At 40.3% G+C, this 18,205-nt stretch overlaps 1 protein-coding gene across 1 annotated transcript in view; it reads right to left on the bottom strand.

Annotated features, from left to right (window-relative positions):
- Positions 1–7,074: 7,074 nt before the first annotated feature.
- LOC126185281 (carnitine O-palmitoyltransferase 1, liver isoform-like) overlaps positions 7,075–18,205 on the bottom strand; it is a 129,350-nt gene continuing 118,219 nt past the window's right edge. The window contains exons 10-16 of the mRNA XM_049928116.1: positions 17,899–17,924; positions 14,497–14,574; positions 11,359–11,470; positions 11,143–11,277; positions 10,760–10,894; positions 8,750–9,109; positions 7,075–8,647 (exon numbers count right to left, since the gene is read on the bottom strand). Of these exons, the coding sequence (XP_049784073.1) occupies positions 8,540–8,647; positions 8,750–9,109; positions 10,760–10,894; positions 11,143–11,277; positions 11,359–11,470; positions 14,497–14,574; positions 17,899–17,924 (954 nt within the window). The 3' untranslated portion in view covers positions 7,075–8,539. The remainder of the gene's footprint in view (positions 8,648–8,749; positions 9,110–10,759; positions 10,895–11,142; positions 11,278–11,358; positions 11,471–14,496; positions 14,575–17,898; positions 17,925–18,205) is intronic.

Below are 18,205 nucleotides of genomic sequence, written 5' to 3'. Positions count from 1 at the left end.
TTGCAAAGATGGACCTCGCCTTGGATGTCGGGAGTGAAGCTGGGCATTATGCAGCCTATTGCGCACAGTTTGAGCCGTAACACGATGTCCTGTGGCTGCACGAAAGGCATTATTCAACATGGTGGCGTTGCTGTCAGGGTTCCTGCAAGCCATAACCCGTAGTTAGCGGTCATCCACTGCAGTAGTAGCCCTTGGGTGGCCTGAGCGAGGCATGTCATTGACAGTTCCTGTCTCTCTGTATCTCCTCCATGTCCGAACAACTTGGCTTTGGTTCACTCCGAGACGCCTGGACACTTCCCTTGTTGAGAGCCCTTCCTGGCACAAAGTAACAATGCGGACGCAAACGAACAGCGGTATTGACCGTCTAGGAGTGGTTGAACTACAGACAGAGCCATGTACCTCCTTCCTGGTGGAATAACTGGAACTGATTGGCTGTCGGGCCCCCTCCGTCTAATAGGCCCTTCTCATGCATGGTTGTTTACATCTTTGGGTGGGTTTAGTGACATCTTTGAACAGTCAGAGGGACTGTGTCTGTGATACAATATCCACAGTCAACGTCTATCTTCAGGAGTTCTGGGAACTGGGGTGATGCAAAACTTTTTTTGATGTGTGTACCTTGAGGGATGAGCTGTGGCTGCTCAGGACAGTTAGTGATATAAAATTCTGCCCGAGCACCTATAGTGGTTTCGATAGTCACTGGCATGTAGATATCCTTTGTGAGTCTGAGTAGCATTTTGCAATCGATGAAAGCTTCACAGGTTAACTGATCATCTCAGATGTTGACTGGAATATGTCTCATTGATGAGGCAGCGTAACAAAGTCTTCAACAGTAAACAACAGCCCACAGCAAACTTTGCTTTGTGGGCTTTTTCCAATAGCATCATCTTTTTAGAGCTCTGGTCTTTCATAGTCAGTGACTGCTTGTAATGCCTGCAAGAAGTCCTATCCAAAAATAACATTATGACTATAACTTGTTAAACGAAAAACTCAAATGGGTATGTTCTGTCATTGATGGTTATTCTTGTGATATATGTCCCTATCTGCTAGACATATTTCCCATTGACTTTCACCACAATCACTTTCATATCGTTGAAGATAGTCTTCTTTGGCTAACAACGATAAGGATTCAGCATTACAGAAAAGGAAGCCGCTTATACAGCTAGCGGCTACACAGATTGGCCGTTGGTGTTGATATCAGTGAGATTTATTAACATCTTGGTGACTGTTGTCCATGAAGGATTTGCATCTGCGGCGGCCTCACCTCCATAAACGGTCGCCTCACTTCGTTCTGAAGTCGACGGCTGCTACCTCTGTATAGCAGTGAGGAATGGTTGCAGGGTGTTGGGCAACGACATCGTCCAGGGTATGGCGATGGGCTTCATCACGCTGGTCGACTGTAGTCGTCTGCAGTTGACTAGCGTGATTACAAAACTTTTGGTGGTTGATGTCTGGTGGCACAGTTGTCATCGAAACTTCTGCAATAACGTATAACTTCTCCAAGGCGTCCACAGTGGAAACACGTAGGCGTGTTGTCCTCTGTCCTCCAAATTATTCTTCTTCAACTGGGCGTTGAACTTCGCGTAGGAGTTGATTGCACCTGCATTGCTCGGGTGCTGGGCTGTTGTTCGATAGTTGTGGCGTTAAGTTCAAGTTGGCAGAGTCCACTCTTCTTGATGCGTTCGACTGTTGACAGAGATAGGCGCAAAAGATCGAGACATCTCTTTTTTCAACATTCTGTATTACCTTATGATGTACTGAGCTGACGTTCATTGCGGCTATGTCTTCCTTCCTTGGTAGGGTAGTTCTGTTTTCCATACATTACACAACATTAATACTTGTTCTATATATTATGAATGCAACATTTCGTAATGATATGGAACGTGTCGGTTTAACATAAGTTTTCTTTACTCAATATAATTAATTTTTTCTTTCTTTTACAGTTACTACTACATATCTAAAAATTCGTCTATTGAGTAGAAGGAGTTGCCATTCAGAAATACTATTAATTTGTTTTTAAATGTTGGTTGGCTGTCTGACAGACTTTTCGTACTATTTGGCAAATGACCAAAGATTTTCATGGCAGCATAATTCACATATTTCTCTGCCAAAGTCAGATTTAATCCAGAATAGTGAAACTCATCCTTTCTTCTAGTGTTGTGGCTATGCACCTCTCTATTATTTGTGAATTGCGATGGGTTATTAATAACAAATTTCGTGAGTGAATACAATTATTGCGAAGGGACTATGAATATCCCGAGTTCCTTAAATAAATGTCCGCAAGATGATCTTGCGTGGGCTCCAGCTATTATTCTGATTACACGGTTTTGTGCAGAATACTCTTTCTTTTAATTAAGAATTACCCCACAATATGATGCCATATGAAAGCAGTGAATAAAAATAGGCAAAGTAGTCTAATTTACTAATATGTTTATCATCAAAATTTGCAATAACCCGAATAGCATAAGTAGCTGAAACTAACAGTTTCTCATCATTCACACAACCATAAATTTTGAATATTCCACCTTAGCATCAGACTTCTGTTCATAGACTATATTTATAAATGGTGTTGCCATTTACTGTACAGAATTGTATATACTGTGTTTTATCAAAATTTAATGAGAGTCCATTTGTGGAGAACCAATTAATAGTTTTCTGAAAGACATTATTTACAATTTCCTCAGCTGAATCTCGTTTGTTGGGTGTGATTACTATACTTACATCATCACCTAAAAGAACTAGCTTTGCATCTTCATGAATATAGTGTGTCAAGTCATTAATATATATTAATAACAATAAGGTGCCCAAGACTGAACCCTGTGGGACACCATTATTGATACCTTCCCAGATAGAGGACTCTGCTGATTTTTGCAGACTATCTGAACTATTAACTCAATGTTCTGCATTCTTCCTCTGAAATATGAATTAAACAACTTGTGTACTGTCCCACTCGTACCACAATACTTAAGCTTATCTAGGAGAATTTCTGGGTGATGTCCAGTTGTTCAACGCATTTAATATTTGATCAGTGAAAGCATATATAGCATTTTCTGTTGAAAAGCCTTTCTGAAGAAGGAACTGACATTTTGTTAGTACTTCATTTTCACAAATATGCTATATCTCTTCTCTCACTACCTGGCATACAAGACAGGAGTTGTGGTGCCGTAGGGACCACATTCGTGGGTCAGCCATACTTCTTGCGTCAGATTCTTTTCTGTTGCGTTGAATCTCTTGATGGATTCCTCCATCGATGTGACATCCTTTATCATCTTCTCCATTTACTTCCATCAAGAGTGAGATTTTGGCAATTTCTGTCATATTTAGATTCACAATGGGGCACAGAACCAAAACATTCTGTATGTAATACTGTGAGCCCTTTTTGTTCAATTGTGTTCCGCTGAGCGAACTTGCTGCTGATTGTCTCCAAACGTTTTCTTCAGTTCGGCCTTGAATTTATCCCAGCTATTGAGCTTCTCTTCGTTGTTGTCGAACCACTGCTGAGCTCTGCCGTTCAAATAAAAGGACACATTTGCCAAACACATCATGTGATCTTGCCTGTTTTATTTGGCACTTGGTCAAATTCTTTTAGCCTTTTCGTCAAGTACTGATCAGTGTCTGCGAATTCACACGATGGATGCCTGATCTGTAACTGACTTACTGCTGGCTTAGAATCCATTACTCTTCTGAGCACATAGGCCCTGAGAACGATATACTGCTTGTATTTCGGTTCTTGTTCGTGTTGACGACGGTTTTTACGTTGCCTAATTGGAGTCACGACGATGAAGATGTTTTACAGTACTCAGCGTCTCCACTAAACAATGTTACGTCGTAACAACAATGAGGTTCAAATACGAAACGATGTACCTAGATGAAATACAACATTTAGCACTGGAAGAACGTTTATACGAACATTGACGTACAGCCAGAACAGAACTGAATTCCTGGACGAAGAGTGCTGCTGTTTGTACAACATCGAATATTCCATAATATACAGACATTTCAACCATAAGATAATCCGAGAACCTTCCAGAAACGATAAATAACAAATAATTGGTGGTGGTCGGGTTCGATTTTGCGACCCGCAGTATATCAGCCAGCTACACTGCTTGCATCACAGCTTACAGCACCATTATACAAAAAGGAGAGGACACAGATGAAGGTGAGATGGGAGATCCGATACTGAGGGAAGAATTTGATAGAGAACTGAAAGACCAAACTCATAACAGGGCCCCTGGTGTAGGCTAAATTCTTTCAGAGCAATTGACATCATTAGGAGAGCAAACCGATACAAAACTCTTCCAGCTTGTTTACAAGATATGTGGAGACAGACTAAACATCCTCAGGCTTCAAGGAGACTCTAATAATACTCCATAAGGCAGCCGCTGACAGGTATGAATGTTACCGAACTAGCAACTTAATAAGTCGTAACTGCAGAATTCTCACTCCATTCATTTACGCAAGAATGGAAAGACTGGCAGAAGATGACCTCGGGGAAAACCAATTTGGCTTCTAGAGGAATTTAGGAAACCACTAGTAATATTGATCCTGCAGTTTACCTGAGAATCTATGTTTACGGCATTTTTAGACTTCGAGAAAGTTTTTGACAATGTTGACTGGAATACGCTCTTTCAAGTTATGAAGGCAGCAGTGATAAGCTACAGGAAACGAAGTGTTATTTATAACTTGTGCAGAAACCACACTGCAGTTATAACGTCCAACGGACATGTAAGGGAAGCAGTGTTAGTGAGGTAGGGTTGCAGTCTACACTAGATGTTATTCAGTCAGTACATTCAGCAAGCATTAAAGGATACCGAGGAGAAAATTGGAAAGGGAATAAAATTTCAAAGAAAAGAAATAAAAATTTCAAGGTTTCCCGATAACATTTAAATTCTTCCAGAGTCAGCAAAAGACTTGGAAAACATTTAAACGAAACGGAATGTTTCTCGAAAATAAGTTATAAGATGAACATCAACAACAACGATATAAGGGTGCTGGAATGCATCTGAACTAAATCAGGCACCGCTGAAGGAATTAGATCAGGAAACTACACACAGGAAGTAGTAGATGAGATTTGCCAATAGAACAGTACAACAACTGAGAATCGCCAAAGCAGAGAGCACATAAAGTGCAGACTGACTGTAACAAAAAACATATATGAAAAAAAGGAATCTCCCAGCATCTACTATAAATTTAATTGATTAGTAAGCTATTTCTGAACGTATTTGTCTGGAGGGCAGTCTTGTAGGGAAGTGAAAAGTGGACGACAGGCCATACAGACCAGAAGATAAGCGCTGAAATTAATTAGGTAGGTCTAGTAAGTAATGAAGAGTTGACGAAATAAATCTCGGGTGAACAGCCTGGTATGGGTGTGCATAGTGTCCTATGCACACTCATACCAGGCTGTTCACCCGCGATTTATTTCGTGAACTCTTCATTACTTACTAAACCTACCTATAGTGTCCTATGCACACTCATACCAGGCTGCTCACCCGAGATTTATTTCGTCAACTCTTCATTACTTACTAAACCTACCTATAGTGTCCTATGCACACTCATACCAGGCTGTTCACCAGAGATTTATTTCGTCAACTCTTCATTAGTTACTAGACCTACCTATAGTGTCCTATGCACACTCATACCAGGCTGTTCAACCGAGATTTATTTCGTCAACTCTTCATTAGTTACTAGACCTACCTGTAGTGTACTATGCACACTCATACCAGGCTGTTCACTCGAGATTTATTTCGTCAACACTTAATCAGTTACTAGACCTACCTATCGTGTCCTATGCACACTCATACTAGGATGTTCACCCAAGATTTATTTCGTCAACTCTTCATTACTTACTACACCTACCTATAGTGTCCTATGCACACTCATACCAGGCTGTTCACCCGAGATTTATTTCGTCAACTCTTCATTAGTTACTAGACCTACCTATAGTGTCCTATGCACACTCATACCAGGCTGTTCACCTGAGATTTATTTCGTCAACTCTTCATTAGTTACTAGACCTACCTGTAGTGTCCTATGCACACTCATACCAGGCTGCTCACCCGAGATTTATTTCGTCAACTCTTCATTAGTTACTAGACCTACCTGTAGTGTCCTATGCACACTCATACCAGGCTGTTCAACCGAGATTTATTTCGTCAACTCTTCATTAGTTACTAGACCTACCTGTAGTGTCCTATGCACACTCATACCAGGCTGTTCACCCGAGAATTATTTCGTCAACTCTTCATTAGTTACTAGACCTACCTATAGCGTCCTATGCACAAACATACCAGGCTGTTCACCCGAGATTTATTTCGTCAACTCTTCATTAGTTGCTAGACCTACCTATAGTGTCCTATGCATACTCATACCAGGCTGTTCACCCGAGATTTATTTCGTCATAAAATACGCCTGGAGAAATTGAAGAATCACATATTGAAGAGTTACTGAATGTTACTGGGGAAGATCGAGATTTATGACACAACTTGACTAAAAGAAGGGGTCGATTGATAGAGCACTTTCTGAAGCATTAAGGAATCGTCAGTTCGGTGGTGGCTTAGGGAGGTTGGGGGGGGGGGGAGGGGGTAATAAAAATCGTAGTGGTTGACCAAGGGATTAATACTGTAAGCAGATTCAATTGGTTGGAGTTTGTAGTAGTTTTTCGGAGATGAAGAGGATTACACACGATAGATACGCGCTAAACGCGGAGAGCTGCATCAAATCAGTCTTCAGAAGGAAAACCAAAATAGCATCCAGGATTACGTTGCCATATTTCACCACGGAATCAAATCATTGACGAACTGATGAAAAGCCGCCCTGGAGGTTAATCGAGAGTATTATGGGTAACCACGTTTGAAACTCAGCAGTCGAATGTAATTTGATTTTGGAGATACGCCGATATTACCCCATATTGTTTCCTCTTAGTGGAACAAAATATTTACATATTAATGAGAGGCTTTTGTTTGTGGAGCCTAAAGGTAGAAGTTAGAAAGAGACATTAAAAAAGTGAATATGGAAAGTAAGATGGGAAAAATAAGCATTAGGGTTTCACTTCTAATGATGTACAACACAGCTGGCGATCCGCATAACTTTTATTCATAGAACCTGGTAACAATTTATTATAAAAGTAACAACTTTACAAATAAATAATACTCTCACTGGATACATCGAGAAAAATATTTTATACTATCGACAGTAGTTCAGTGTATAACGTAATATTTGTCAGGAATATCAGTTTCTTTCACTGGTCATTGACATTTTTCTAAACTTCTTGTACTGACTGGCGTAAGCTGACTTAGAAAAGAAAATTCTTCATGCAGACTAACTGCAGTGATTGGTGGCTTTGGCGTTGCTCTTCCTTGCAAGGAAAACGTAAGCAGCTCTGCTGAGCTTCCGCCATGAAGCTGTTGATCAGTCTGCGGCGGTGGCTTCCCTGTGAATACTCGCCCCAGCAGCCACGTGTTTTCTGTGACTTCCGCCCACAGTCACAGAAAATGCTTTCGGACCTCCTTACATGTCTCCCGATGAGATCACTGTCCATTTTGTTGGACTGACACTTTCGCCTGCACACTTACTTTTCACACTCGTCAGCTAGCTTCCGGCACTCTTGGTACGGAGACAAACAGTCTTCCTCTCTCTCGTGGGCATGTATAGTCGTAGCCGCTAATCTGTAGTTTCTTTTGATTTAATTATTACAATTTCTATTTACAGCAGACGAGGCTCTAAGGAACATCCAAAGCCCCATGTACTCCTCTGCGCCCCAAACATTTGCACAAGTCTGATTATAGTTTGTAGATTTTTATATTGCATTGATAAAGATATTGGAAGTTACTGGAAAAAATTTCCATAAGTGATAAACAGTATTTTTTTCGACAATAAGTTGCTTTCCTCGACAATCGTATGCAATGAAAATGTTTCAAAGTAGGTAGCTTTAGAAGTAGCGCTATGTTGCACGTGATCTTGAGCATTTTGCCTAGATTGTACTACCAAGATAGCTGTATGCCGTCATCCGTCCGGCTCTTAGACTGTTAGATGTAAACGGAAATAGCTGACACGACATCATACTGAGCTACTGACATGCTGAGTATCATGTCAGACCAAATATCTAACTGTAGTCTAAGATGGCTCTGCTAGGTATTCAACATTGTTGCAATTGTCTAAAATGTGATTTGCAGCAGGTTAAACAGAACATGGTCGCAGATGGAGCAGAGCACTATCAAGAGCGTGATGCATATCATTCTAATATATTTGTGCTCTGAAGACAACAACTAAACGGCTCTGAAGACAACAACTAAACGAATTTTGCTTCGTACGTCACACGGTTTTCTTCAGGGAAAATCTGCTTGTCTCCAGATACTGAAGGAATACTGTCAATCATCATCGGCAGTCGTCATCTGTTTGTTGCTTGACATTACGTGGTGGAAAAAGTATGTGGATGCGGTATTTTCACAGCGTACAAAAAATAGTTTATTATATACGTCCGTAGTGGAACCACGTTTTTTGCACATTTTCTGATGTGTTCACCATTCCAGGACCTTCTCGTACCTCACGTTTTGAAAGCTTTCTTCTCTTTATTTATCTCCTTCCATTGCAGAAACAAATTCCTCATATCTGTAAGAGCGGTTTTGATACCATTACTAAATCTGGTGGAGTCCTGAAAGTAGGAGGATGCCAGTGTTAATACATTTTTATCTAAAAAGTATACGTAAATATCCACAACAGTAATACATCTTATACGAAATGTGATGACACTGACCGTTACAGGAGAGCTGCGCTTGCTTGTTACATGGAAGAAGAGTACATCTTCTCCAGAGATGATGTAGGAAACTCCGTATCCATCCTTGTCAGTAGGACCGAAGCCCCCTGCTGGCGTAATACAGTTGGGAATTTTCCTAGGGTCCGCCTTTCCTATTTGGTTGTGTGGTGTCTGAGAAGTCGACAGTCGCCATGGTTCACTAAGTGCCTCCTGAAGGAATGGAGACTCAGTCTTCAAATACTTTGACAAAATGTATAGGCAGAAAAGATGGCGGTCGACTCCTTTACCACACATGGCGTCTTTGCAGCTTTTTATGTGCACTGCACATGCTGCCTTCAGTAGAGACATCTTCTCTTCCACCTGCACAAGAAAGCTTTCCTGTTATTATGCAGTGTTGCGTAATATAATGTACTCTACTGGCTACATTAACTTAATATAAAAAGAGAAAACGAATTCATCTAAAAATAATCAACATAAGACAAAAACAGTGATTAGATCAGTGGTACAACTACTCCAGAGATGATATAGGATTGGATTGGATTGTTTGGGGAAAGAGACCAAACAGCGAGGTCATCGGTCTCATCGGATTAGGGAAGGAAGTCGGCCGTGCCCTTTCAGAGGAACCATCCCGGCATTTGCCTGAAGCGATTTAGGGAAATCACGGAAAACCTAAATCAGGATGGCCGGACGCGGGATTGAACCGTCGTCCTCCCGAATGCGAGTCCAGTGTGCTAGCCACTGCGCAGAGATGATATAGGAAACACCATATCCATCCTTGTCAGTATAATCCTGTCAATCGACAGGACAGCTTCCAGAAAGAAAAAAGGCATTATGGATAATGGTGCCAGAGATTTGTTTCAATGAATGGAGAATGTGTCCTGGAGAATGTTGACATAAAAATCCAATATAACCTAGCGATCACATTAACAAGTTAGATCTGTATGTCGAATCGGGTCTCAACACGGTTCTTGCCATTCTCGGGCAACATGCTACCAACTGAACCTTCCCCGGGAAAGGAGAAATGTGAAATCTTAACGCTTCATTCTGCACACAGTTTTAATCTCTCGGTGTGATAGTCACTTCTCTGGAGCACTGAATATTCCTCCAGAACACAGAGGTTGTTTACTCAGATAAAATGAGTTGGATTCTTAACATTTGACGAGTAGTAGATCTGCAGAATAGTTCCATGAATAATCGAGTGGGAACCGAGGAAAGCGATAACTCTGATGGTATCTATTAGGCAAATATACCGAGCACTTAAGTATATTATTTTCAAAGAGAAATGCATACAGTTTTAGGCTCGTACAACTTATCTAAGCGTGTTGATGACACGGTAGAGCATGTGATTCTAGCTTGCGAGGAAATGTGCGATTCTAGTTCGGACACACCGATTTCCGAATTTTCTTAAATCTCACCAAGTGTTTGATAGAATATTTACTTGAGCACCATCATGGTCGACTTTTTCTTTGTAGTCATGTCGCAAAATAAGTGGTCCAAATTAAAAGATCTCTAAAAAAGATAAGATTCTCGAATATGCGTCAGGTACTGATTCATTTATGATGACTATGCATCTAAGAATATGTTTTTCAGTGGTAGTTATTTCCTGTCAGTTGTTTCTTATGAAAGTCTGTGTAAATGGTAAACTGCGGATATATATTGTCTCTCTATGAACATGATTCATCCCTCACATAAAGCCATCAGCAGGGAACAGAAAATATTAAGAAGAAGACATACGTTAGTGACGTCTCACGTATGGAGGGGAGGGACTCATAATTTCCAATGGCCGACAGTTGTCTTCAAAACATCTGTGTGACTATTACGCTTAATTTTGAAACTGTCCATCTCACAAGCAAAATGTGCAAACATAATCATTCTGTGTACTGTAGCAACGTGCACAATGAATACATGTAATGTAGAAATATTAATGTCAATGAGTAAAGGCTGCAACTTTTATAAATGTTAACACAAAATTCAGAAGACATTGACATTTCGTTAAATGGGTCTACTTACGGAATAGTTCTTATCCGTCATGGCTTTCACCCAGGCAACAGATTCCATCGTACACGGGCGAACGGTTTCTGTCCGGCCTTTAAGATACAACCTCGTCGTCGAAGTCTCGTACGTGAGAGTAAACTTCCCAACGTCCTGTAAAATATTCGATTTTTTTAAATTTAATAATGGTTTTTAGCATGCATCTAATAGAAGACTAAGTATCTCTCAGTTCATTTTGTAACAAACATTATCACATTTGTTACTGCTAAGGCAGAAATTGATACCTTTTAGCTCAGGTTTACATGATGTAAGAGGGCGTATGTAAATAGGTAATTAATATAGTTTATAATTCTAATTACTCCTTTTGCCTGTGTCACCGTCTACTGTAGATGTGCACGTACCCTGTAGTAAGCCAGTTGTAGGGCCATTTGAATGTAAGCGTCAGGACTTACACCGCACTGTTTTATGAAACCTTTCCCATATGCGTTGTGGTATAGGATCCGTAAGTCTAGGTCACTGATAAGTTCACAAGCAACCTTAAACAAAAAAAAAGAAAGTAAGTTGAAAGGTAATTACTTCACACAAGTTACTACCCCAGAATTTTCGATCTCTGTTACCTGGTATGAAGACTCGATAGCATCAACACAATCTTCCAAATCCCATTGCAGTCGCGTTGGTGGAGGAGGAACGACTTTCGGAGTTCCTGCAGTGTGCCCATCTGACCTATAACTATAACACAGAAAGACTGAATAAATCGAAAGTCTCTTAATATGTATCAAACAGCTATTAAATTCATTATACGCATATTATCGAATGCAAGTATAAAACGAATATTAAAACTTAGACTCCCATATACACCAGAAATTTTGGATATTCAGAACTTCCATTTAATTTAGAGCTTCAGACTACAAACCGTCAGGATTATTTACATAATTTTGCGATCATCCACTCAATATTTACGTAATGTATGTTCTACATACACGTAGAGTTTCAGAATTAGAATTTCTTATAGGACGTACAACAGCTTCCTACAAAATAGGAATCGATACAATTATTCTTGAATTTACTGTTTAAATATGACGAACTGTTTAAACTCTAACGTTTACGCTTGATACATTTGAGCTAAACTTTCTCGTTTCGTTTTAATTTCCCCAATCATCATTATCCTTGCAGGTTTATGTCACCCTTAGATACATAATCTTTTCATTTCTATTTACGTCCTGTATCTAACATCCACAGTAATCTATTTTTCAAATTATAATCTTTTCTGCCGATGCAGTTTCTTCTATTTCATAGTCTACTTGACTTTGTCTAGATGCTGTGAAGAGTTTTTCAATTTGTTACTCACCTGCGTTTACAGTATCCTTCATTTGGTATCTTATCAGCTCACTGAACTGTTTCGCGTTATGGGAGGATACTAGTGACTCTCCGTCTTGTCTGCCAAACAACAGAAACATTCCCCTTTCCTTTATAACCTCTTTATACTTGGTAAGCAACACCACTGTAATGGCATAATAGTTGCTAATCGCTGTCGTTCCTCTAAAAGTGTCCAGAAAGTTGGGGATGTTTACACCATGTATGTAATATGCTACCTTCGCTTCTGGACAGTAGAATAAATTGTTCGAAGCTGTTGTAAGAACAAGAAACACAGTTGTTTGTTTCCGCGGTAATGAACGAATAATTCTTCTGTTGATACTCAGCAAGTTAGTCGTGTGCTATGATTAGAAAGTTAGTGAGATAACGTAGTAATATCCAGCTTAGGTCGTGTCAATGATTCTGCGAATGTTGTGGTTCCTTTTGATGACTGGTAAACGCATCTCGGCATTAACTGGGGCCAGGACGGTCACCGTCATACACGTAAGCTCACGGTCAGGTTCAGTTTCGATCTGATGCGGCTAATACTTACACTCGCTGCAATGGACACAGTCCTGTCAGGAGTGTAGCTCATTTTATTTGCTCCCTTTAGTGAAGCACTGTGATGTTTCTGTTTTCCTCTTCGGATTTCATCCATCATTCGATGGCTAGTAATACATGCATTTGCTTTCCTGGGAAGAGGTGAATTTTGGGATTCCGTGGTACCCTTACAGCACAGCGTTACGTCGATCATATTCTATGCCCCGTTTTGTTGCCTTTCAAGTTAAGCCATCCTGGGCTTATATTTCAGCCAGATTATGCCCACAACCCCTGTTACTGCAACACTCATAATTTCCCAGTTGTGGCCTTCATTTAACTCCGCTCGCGTCTGTGTTGATGCGTAGTTGCACTTCAGACGAAGTGACCTGAGCTTTTTGGTCAACCTTTGGTAATATTGAGAAGTAGCATCATTATTATAGCACAGCTGTTTGATTTCCTACAAGTATTTAATGTCAATATCACCGATGTTTGGTTAAGCATAATAAACATGCTACTTGTGATTATCCGAGGAAAAGCATCTCAAATTTTTTAATACTGAAAAATAAAAGCACAGTCAAAGAGAGAAAAAAAGATTCATCACGAAGGCATTATTTGAATGGGATGGAAATCGGCAGATAATTTAATGTTCAGTCAAACAAGTGATTACAATTTTAGAAAAGCTGGGTGATTTATTCAAGAGAAAAAGCTTCACAAACTGAGCATCTCAATAACGCTTTCGTCCACCTCTGACCCCTATGCAAGCATGGCAGTGACTGACAGACTTGTTGAATGTCCTCCTGAGCCGTTAGGTGATCAAAATCCCGAGTTGTTTGGAGGGTCCTGCCTATAATTCTCCAAAAATTCTCAACTTGGGAGAGATCTGGCGACATTACTGGCTAAGATATGGTTTGCCAACCATGAAGAGAAGGAGTAGAAACCCTCGCCTGTGCGAGTGAACAATATCTTGGTGAAATGTAAGCCCAGAATGCTTACAATGAAAGGCAACAAAATGGTGTGTAGAATACTGTTGACGTACTACTGTGCTGTAAGGGTGCCGCAGATGACTACCAAAGTGATCTCGTTAGGAAAAGAAATGGCACCCCAGACAATCACTCCCGGCTGTCGTGCCATATGGTGGGCGGCAGTCAGTGTGGTATCCCACTGCTGTCTGGGCCGTCTCCTGGTACGTAGTCAGCCTGGAAACTCATTGGCTGGAGTAGAGTTGTCTTCAGTGGTGAGTCTCACTTCGAACTGAGCCCCGATGACCAGCGGAGATATGTCTGGAGATGCCCTGGACAATGTTGGCATAATAACCTGATTGTCACCCGCCATACGGCCTGATAACCAGGAATGATGGTCTCGGGTGCCATTTCTTTTCATAGCAGGACCACCTTGCTTGACATCCGCCACATCCTTACAGCACACCGGTACGTCCACGATATTCTACGCCCCGTTTTGTTTCCCTTTATGGAAAGTCATTTTGGGCTTACATTTCAGCAAGATAATGCCCAGCCGCATACGTAGATTTTGACGATGTAGCGCGCCAATTGGACATTCAACAACTCTGTCAATCAATCTCAAGCCGGATAACTGCTTACATAGGGAGGGCCAGAGGTGACCAACGCGTTTTTGACTTGCTCACTTTGTGAGGCTCTTTGTCTGAATAATTTTCTGAAACTGTAAGGATTTGCTTGTCTGTTCATTTGCATCACATCTACTGACAGTTTCTTTGTGATGCGTCGTTTTTTTCGGCCTTTTCTTTAGTCTTAGAGTAAACATACAATGCAAAAATGGTCCAATTTCAACCATGTAAACTAGAAATAAAGAACAGAACGGTGATTTCATATAAAGTCATGCCTTACTATGATTTGTCTCTTGTTGCCAGCACCTCTGCTTGTAACACGTATTCCCATGTCTGGGCCATTGCTGCACCATCCGCTCTGTGAAAAGAAGCAGTGATTATATCGTATGAACTGAATTAGCATCGTAAATGAATACATGACTAGACTTAGAGCGAGAAAATAGTGAACACAAACACTTACTTTAGTAATCACGTATAAAAGGAGTTTGTGAGATTTCTTTGTCTAAAAGATATGATTGCCTAACGTAGTTGTTTTTTTCTTCTTCCACAAAGTTTGTGTTAAACAAAAGCACACGTTAACTTGACAGTTAGTCAGACTGATAAAAATAAAACCACAGTTATTACACGCCAAAATACAGCTGTCACAGTATCCATTAATTCTTTAATAAATGCATCCACGACAAGCTTGTTTGGTTTGTGCAGTTTGTTTTTGAGGTTTATTGTGATCTCACATTTCAGGATAATTGGAAGGAAGGGAACACGGGACTCTGCTGTTTGCGATCATCCCCGACATCGAGCTCATAAGCGTCATAATGCCAGCTCGTTCTAAATAAAGATTTCGAAATGAATCGATATGGTCTGGTAGGAATCATCACGGAATCCGAATGCACTGACATAAGCAAACCACGTAAGAGCTAAAACTGTATGATCGTAGCCAATGGAACCGCCTTTCTCCTGAATATATACCAGTTGTCAACAACTGCACTTGCTTGCTCAATGAAAGAAAAATCGTATGAAAGAAAAGACAATTCATTATTGACGTGAATTGTACTCACGAAAAAGTCCTCCATAGGTACTAGATTCTCTCCTTTACTTTTTCTTATGTAGAGTTATCTGAAAACGGACACGTCCATTGCTTATCTTGACAAAAACACTGGTTTGCTCGCATGTGAAAAATATGTATCCTGTGTCCCAAATGCTTTACTCATTGTTCCCCATTTTATTTCTACATGATATTTTAAGTACGTTTTGTCATTTTTTGATAGAAATCACTAAATCCTATGATCCTAGCGAAGCTGAAAGAAAATACGAGACAGAAGAAGCAGAGATAAGTACTCTTTTAGCTTAGCATTCAACAAGAAAGCAAATAATTTCACTACTCCTTAATAACACTCCAAACCACCAGTATTCATTAAAGGAACCTAAGCCATACTCTTTTCCATCCGACATATCGTACATATGTCAAAGTCGGACAATGGCAGGCGACCTGTTTAAATACCCCGCCACAAAAATAATGAGAGAAACAGCCTTGGCATTACGCTATATCAGTATGACAGACATCAAATGAATTCGCAATTGCGAATAAGGACGTCTATCAGCTGTAGAATGGAATGACGACAATGAAAATTTGTGCCGCACCGGGACTCGAACCTGGATTTCCCGCTTATCGCAAGCTACTCACGGCTATGTCGTCAACCATGCGTCTACGAAAATCAATATGAGGACGTGTCCTAACAAACATGTACATTGCAGCGACAACTAAATGAAGCATCGTCTCGCCAACAACCAAACGTAAACCATCTCCCGCGGCCGTCCACTACTCTTCCGAATGCCTCTTGTAGCATTCTGGTTTCTGGCACCCAGTGTCCTGTCCAAATGATTCTAATCTGTTTCATTTAGTTCACGATAATGTAAACCCAGTGTTGCACCCTGCTTTTCACTTGGTTTTGCCCTTTCCTTTTTTCGTTTAAGGTAATATTATCTTTTTGTCTTTCCGTAGCCCCCCTCAGAATTCGAGAATGAAATTGGGTTTGTAAGTTAAAACAGCTATCTATAATAAAATTATTTGGTGATCTCTTGTGGAAAATTGTATTATTTTACGGGCAAGTTCCGTCGATGTGAAGTATCTCAATGTATTACTTTTGTGGTGAAACGATACTTCACTTAGTCGTTGCTGCAGAGACGCTGTTTCCGAGGTCCGGTACCCACAGTGATTTAGCATAGTGGCAACGTTGATGCCCCCATTGTTCTCGTGCTGCGGTCGCCTGCCATTGTCTAGCTCGGAAGCATGTGTTGTATGTCAGTGCGGGCAGCTTTAATGAATGCTGGTCGGCGAACATTGTAAAGAACACCGTGAGGGCCCCACAGCTTGACACCTCACTCAGCGTGCATATATTAATAGTGACACTTCGCCTTACCGCCACTATGTGACGCATGTCCAAACTTTGAAATCTAATCCTTGGCAATGACGCACAATCCGGCAGTAAGAACCCGCACGTATTTCGTTTCCCCTAGATGGCCAAACTGTGGCGATCAGAAAATGCATTCAACAGCAAACTGGAACCAGATGCCCAGTGATCGATTTATATACAACATCGTGAACTCTACATATTGATGATGTGACGTGACAGGACACTTCAGCGACTTATAGAAATAAATAACTTCGTTAAAACATTATTGAAAAGAAGATGGAATAAAAATCGATAATTTTTTTTTACTTCTTTCGTATGAAATAATTGCACACGTTTTTCAATGCGTACAACTAATAAATAATATCCAGCAAAGTTGTAACTGTTAGCAAACTATGGGGCAGTCGCCCGCTAGTCTGAACGTCGACATATCGCATGTTTCACTTGCACTTTCCATTTGGTGATCAACAAATGTGGATGAAAGAATGCCAGAAATCGGCCAGCCTGAGTATGAAAACTGTCAAATAAATCTCAAAGACCACACACATGTGTTAACAGCGCTGGAAATCGTAAGTAACACTGAACGATACACTCACAGTATGGAACTTGTGCTACAAAAGTTGCTTCTAACCTAAAAAGCAAGAGAAAAACACGACAAAATGTAATATAGCAGCATTTTATATGTACCACATAATACGTTTATTGTATGTATAAAAGGAAACATCTGTTTCAGGCCACTGATGATACTTCCCCAATAAAAAAAGCGAAACGAGTATGGCAATAAACAAATTGCCTTCATTTAGTTGCATGGACGGTACATACCTCCAAGAATTTAGAGCGACTAAGAGAAACATGGAAAACAGAAAAAATGACGATAATAATTTGCAGTTAAATAAAAGTATGTAGTGAGTAACGGGTCATCATTCACTTGAGTGAGGGTAATTCTATACGTCCTGCTAATAATTTAGTCGCAGAGTCACTCCACGCTTCGCACAAGCCTTCGGATAGGTGAGAGGCAGGCTCGCGTATTTCATAACATACTGAATCTCGAAATAAATTTTGCGTGACATGTCAGTTTTCAGCTGCACCAGAGTAAATAAATGCTGATAGTTGCTTTATCTCCTAAACCTTGTGAGAAGTGTCTCATCAGTAATACGGCATAGAAAATCTATTTATAATTTCCACGACATGTATAGCAACATATATGTTATCTCATGCAATTGTACTTGTATCTATATTTGTACTTTGGCAGCCTCCTGGCCAAAAAGACTTACCCTGTATGTTCTGCATTGAATCCGGCCTGAAACGGAAAAAAAGATAATGTCATTAACTCACTGAAGGAAAAACACTCCTGAAAACTGAAATATATGCTTCTGAATTACATCGATAAATTGTTTTTAATTCAGGTATACCTCGATTGTCTGTATTTTCTTATGATAGTATTATTTTTCTCATTTTGTGTGTTATGCTTTCTGGTACGAATCTCGATTACACCTTAGACTCTGTCAGTTTCCTCTTCAATCTCTTTAGCCAGTGGCATAAAATTGTAGACATATGAGCAATATACTAATGTGTATAAAC

Source organism: Schistocerca cancellata, chromosome 1, assembly GCF_023864275.1.
Source record: "Schistocerca cancellata isolate TAMUIC-IGC-003103 chromosome 1, iqSchCanc2.1, whole genome shotgun sequence".
Lineage (NCBI taxonomy): Eukaryota > Metazoa > Arthropoda > Insecta > Orthoptera > Acrididae > Schistocerca > Schistocerca cancellata.
The sequence above is the reverse complement of the archived record's forward strand: the minus strand, read 5'-3'. Positions and strand labels throughout refer to the sequence as shown.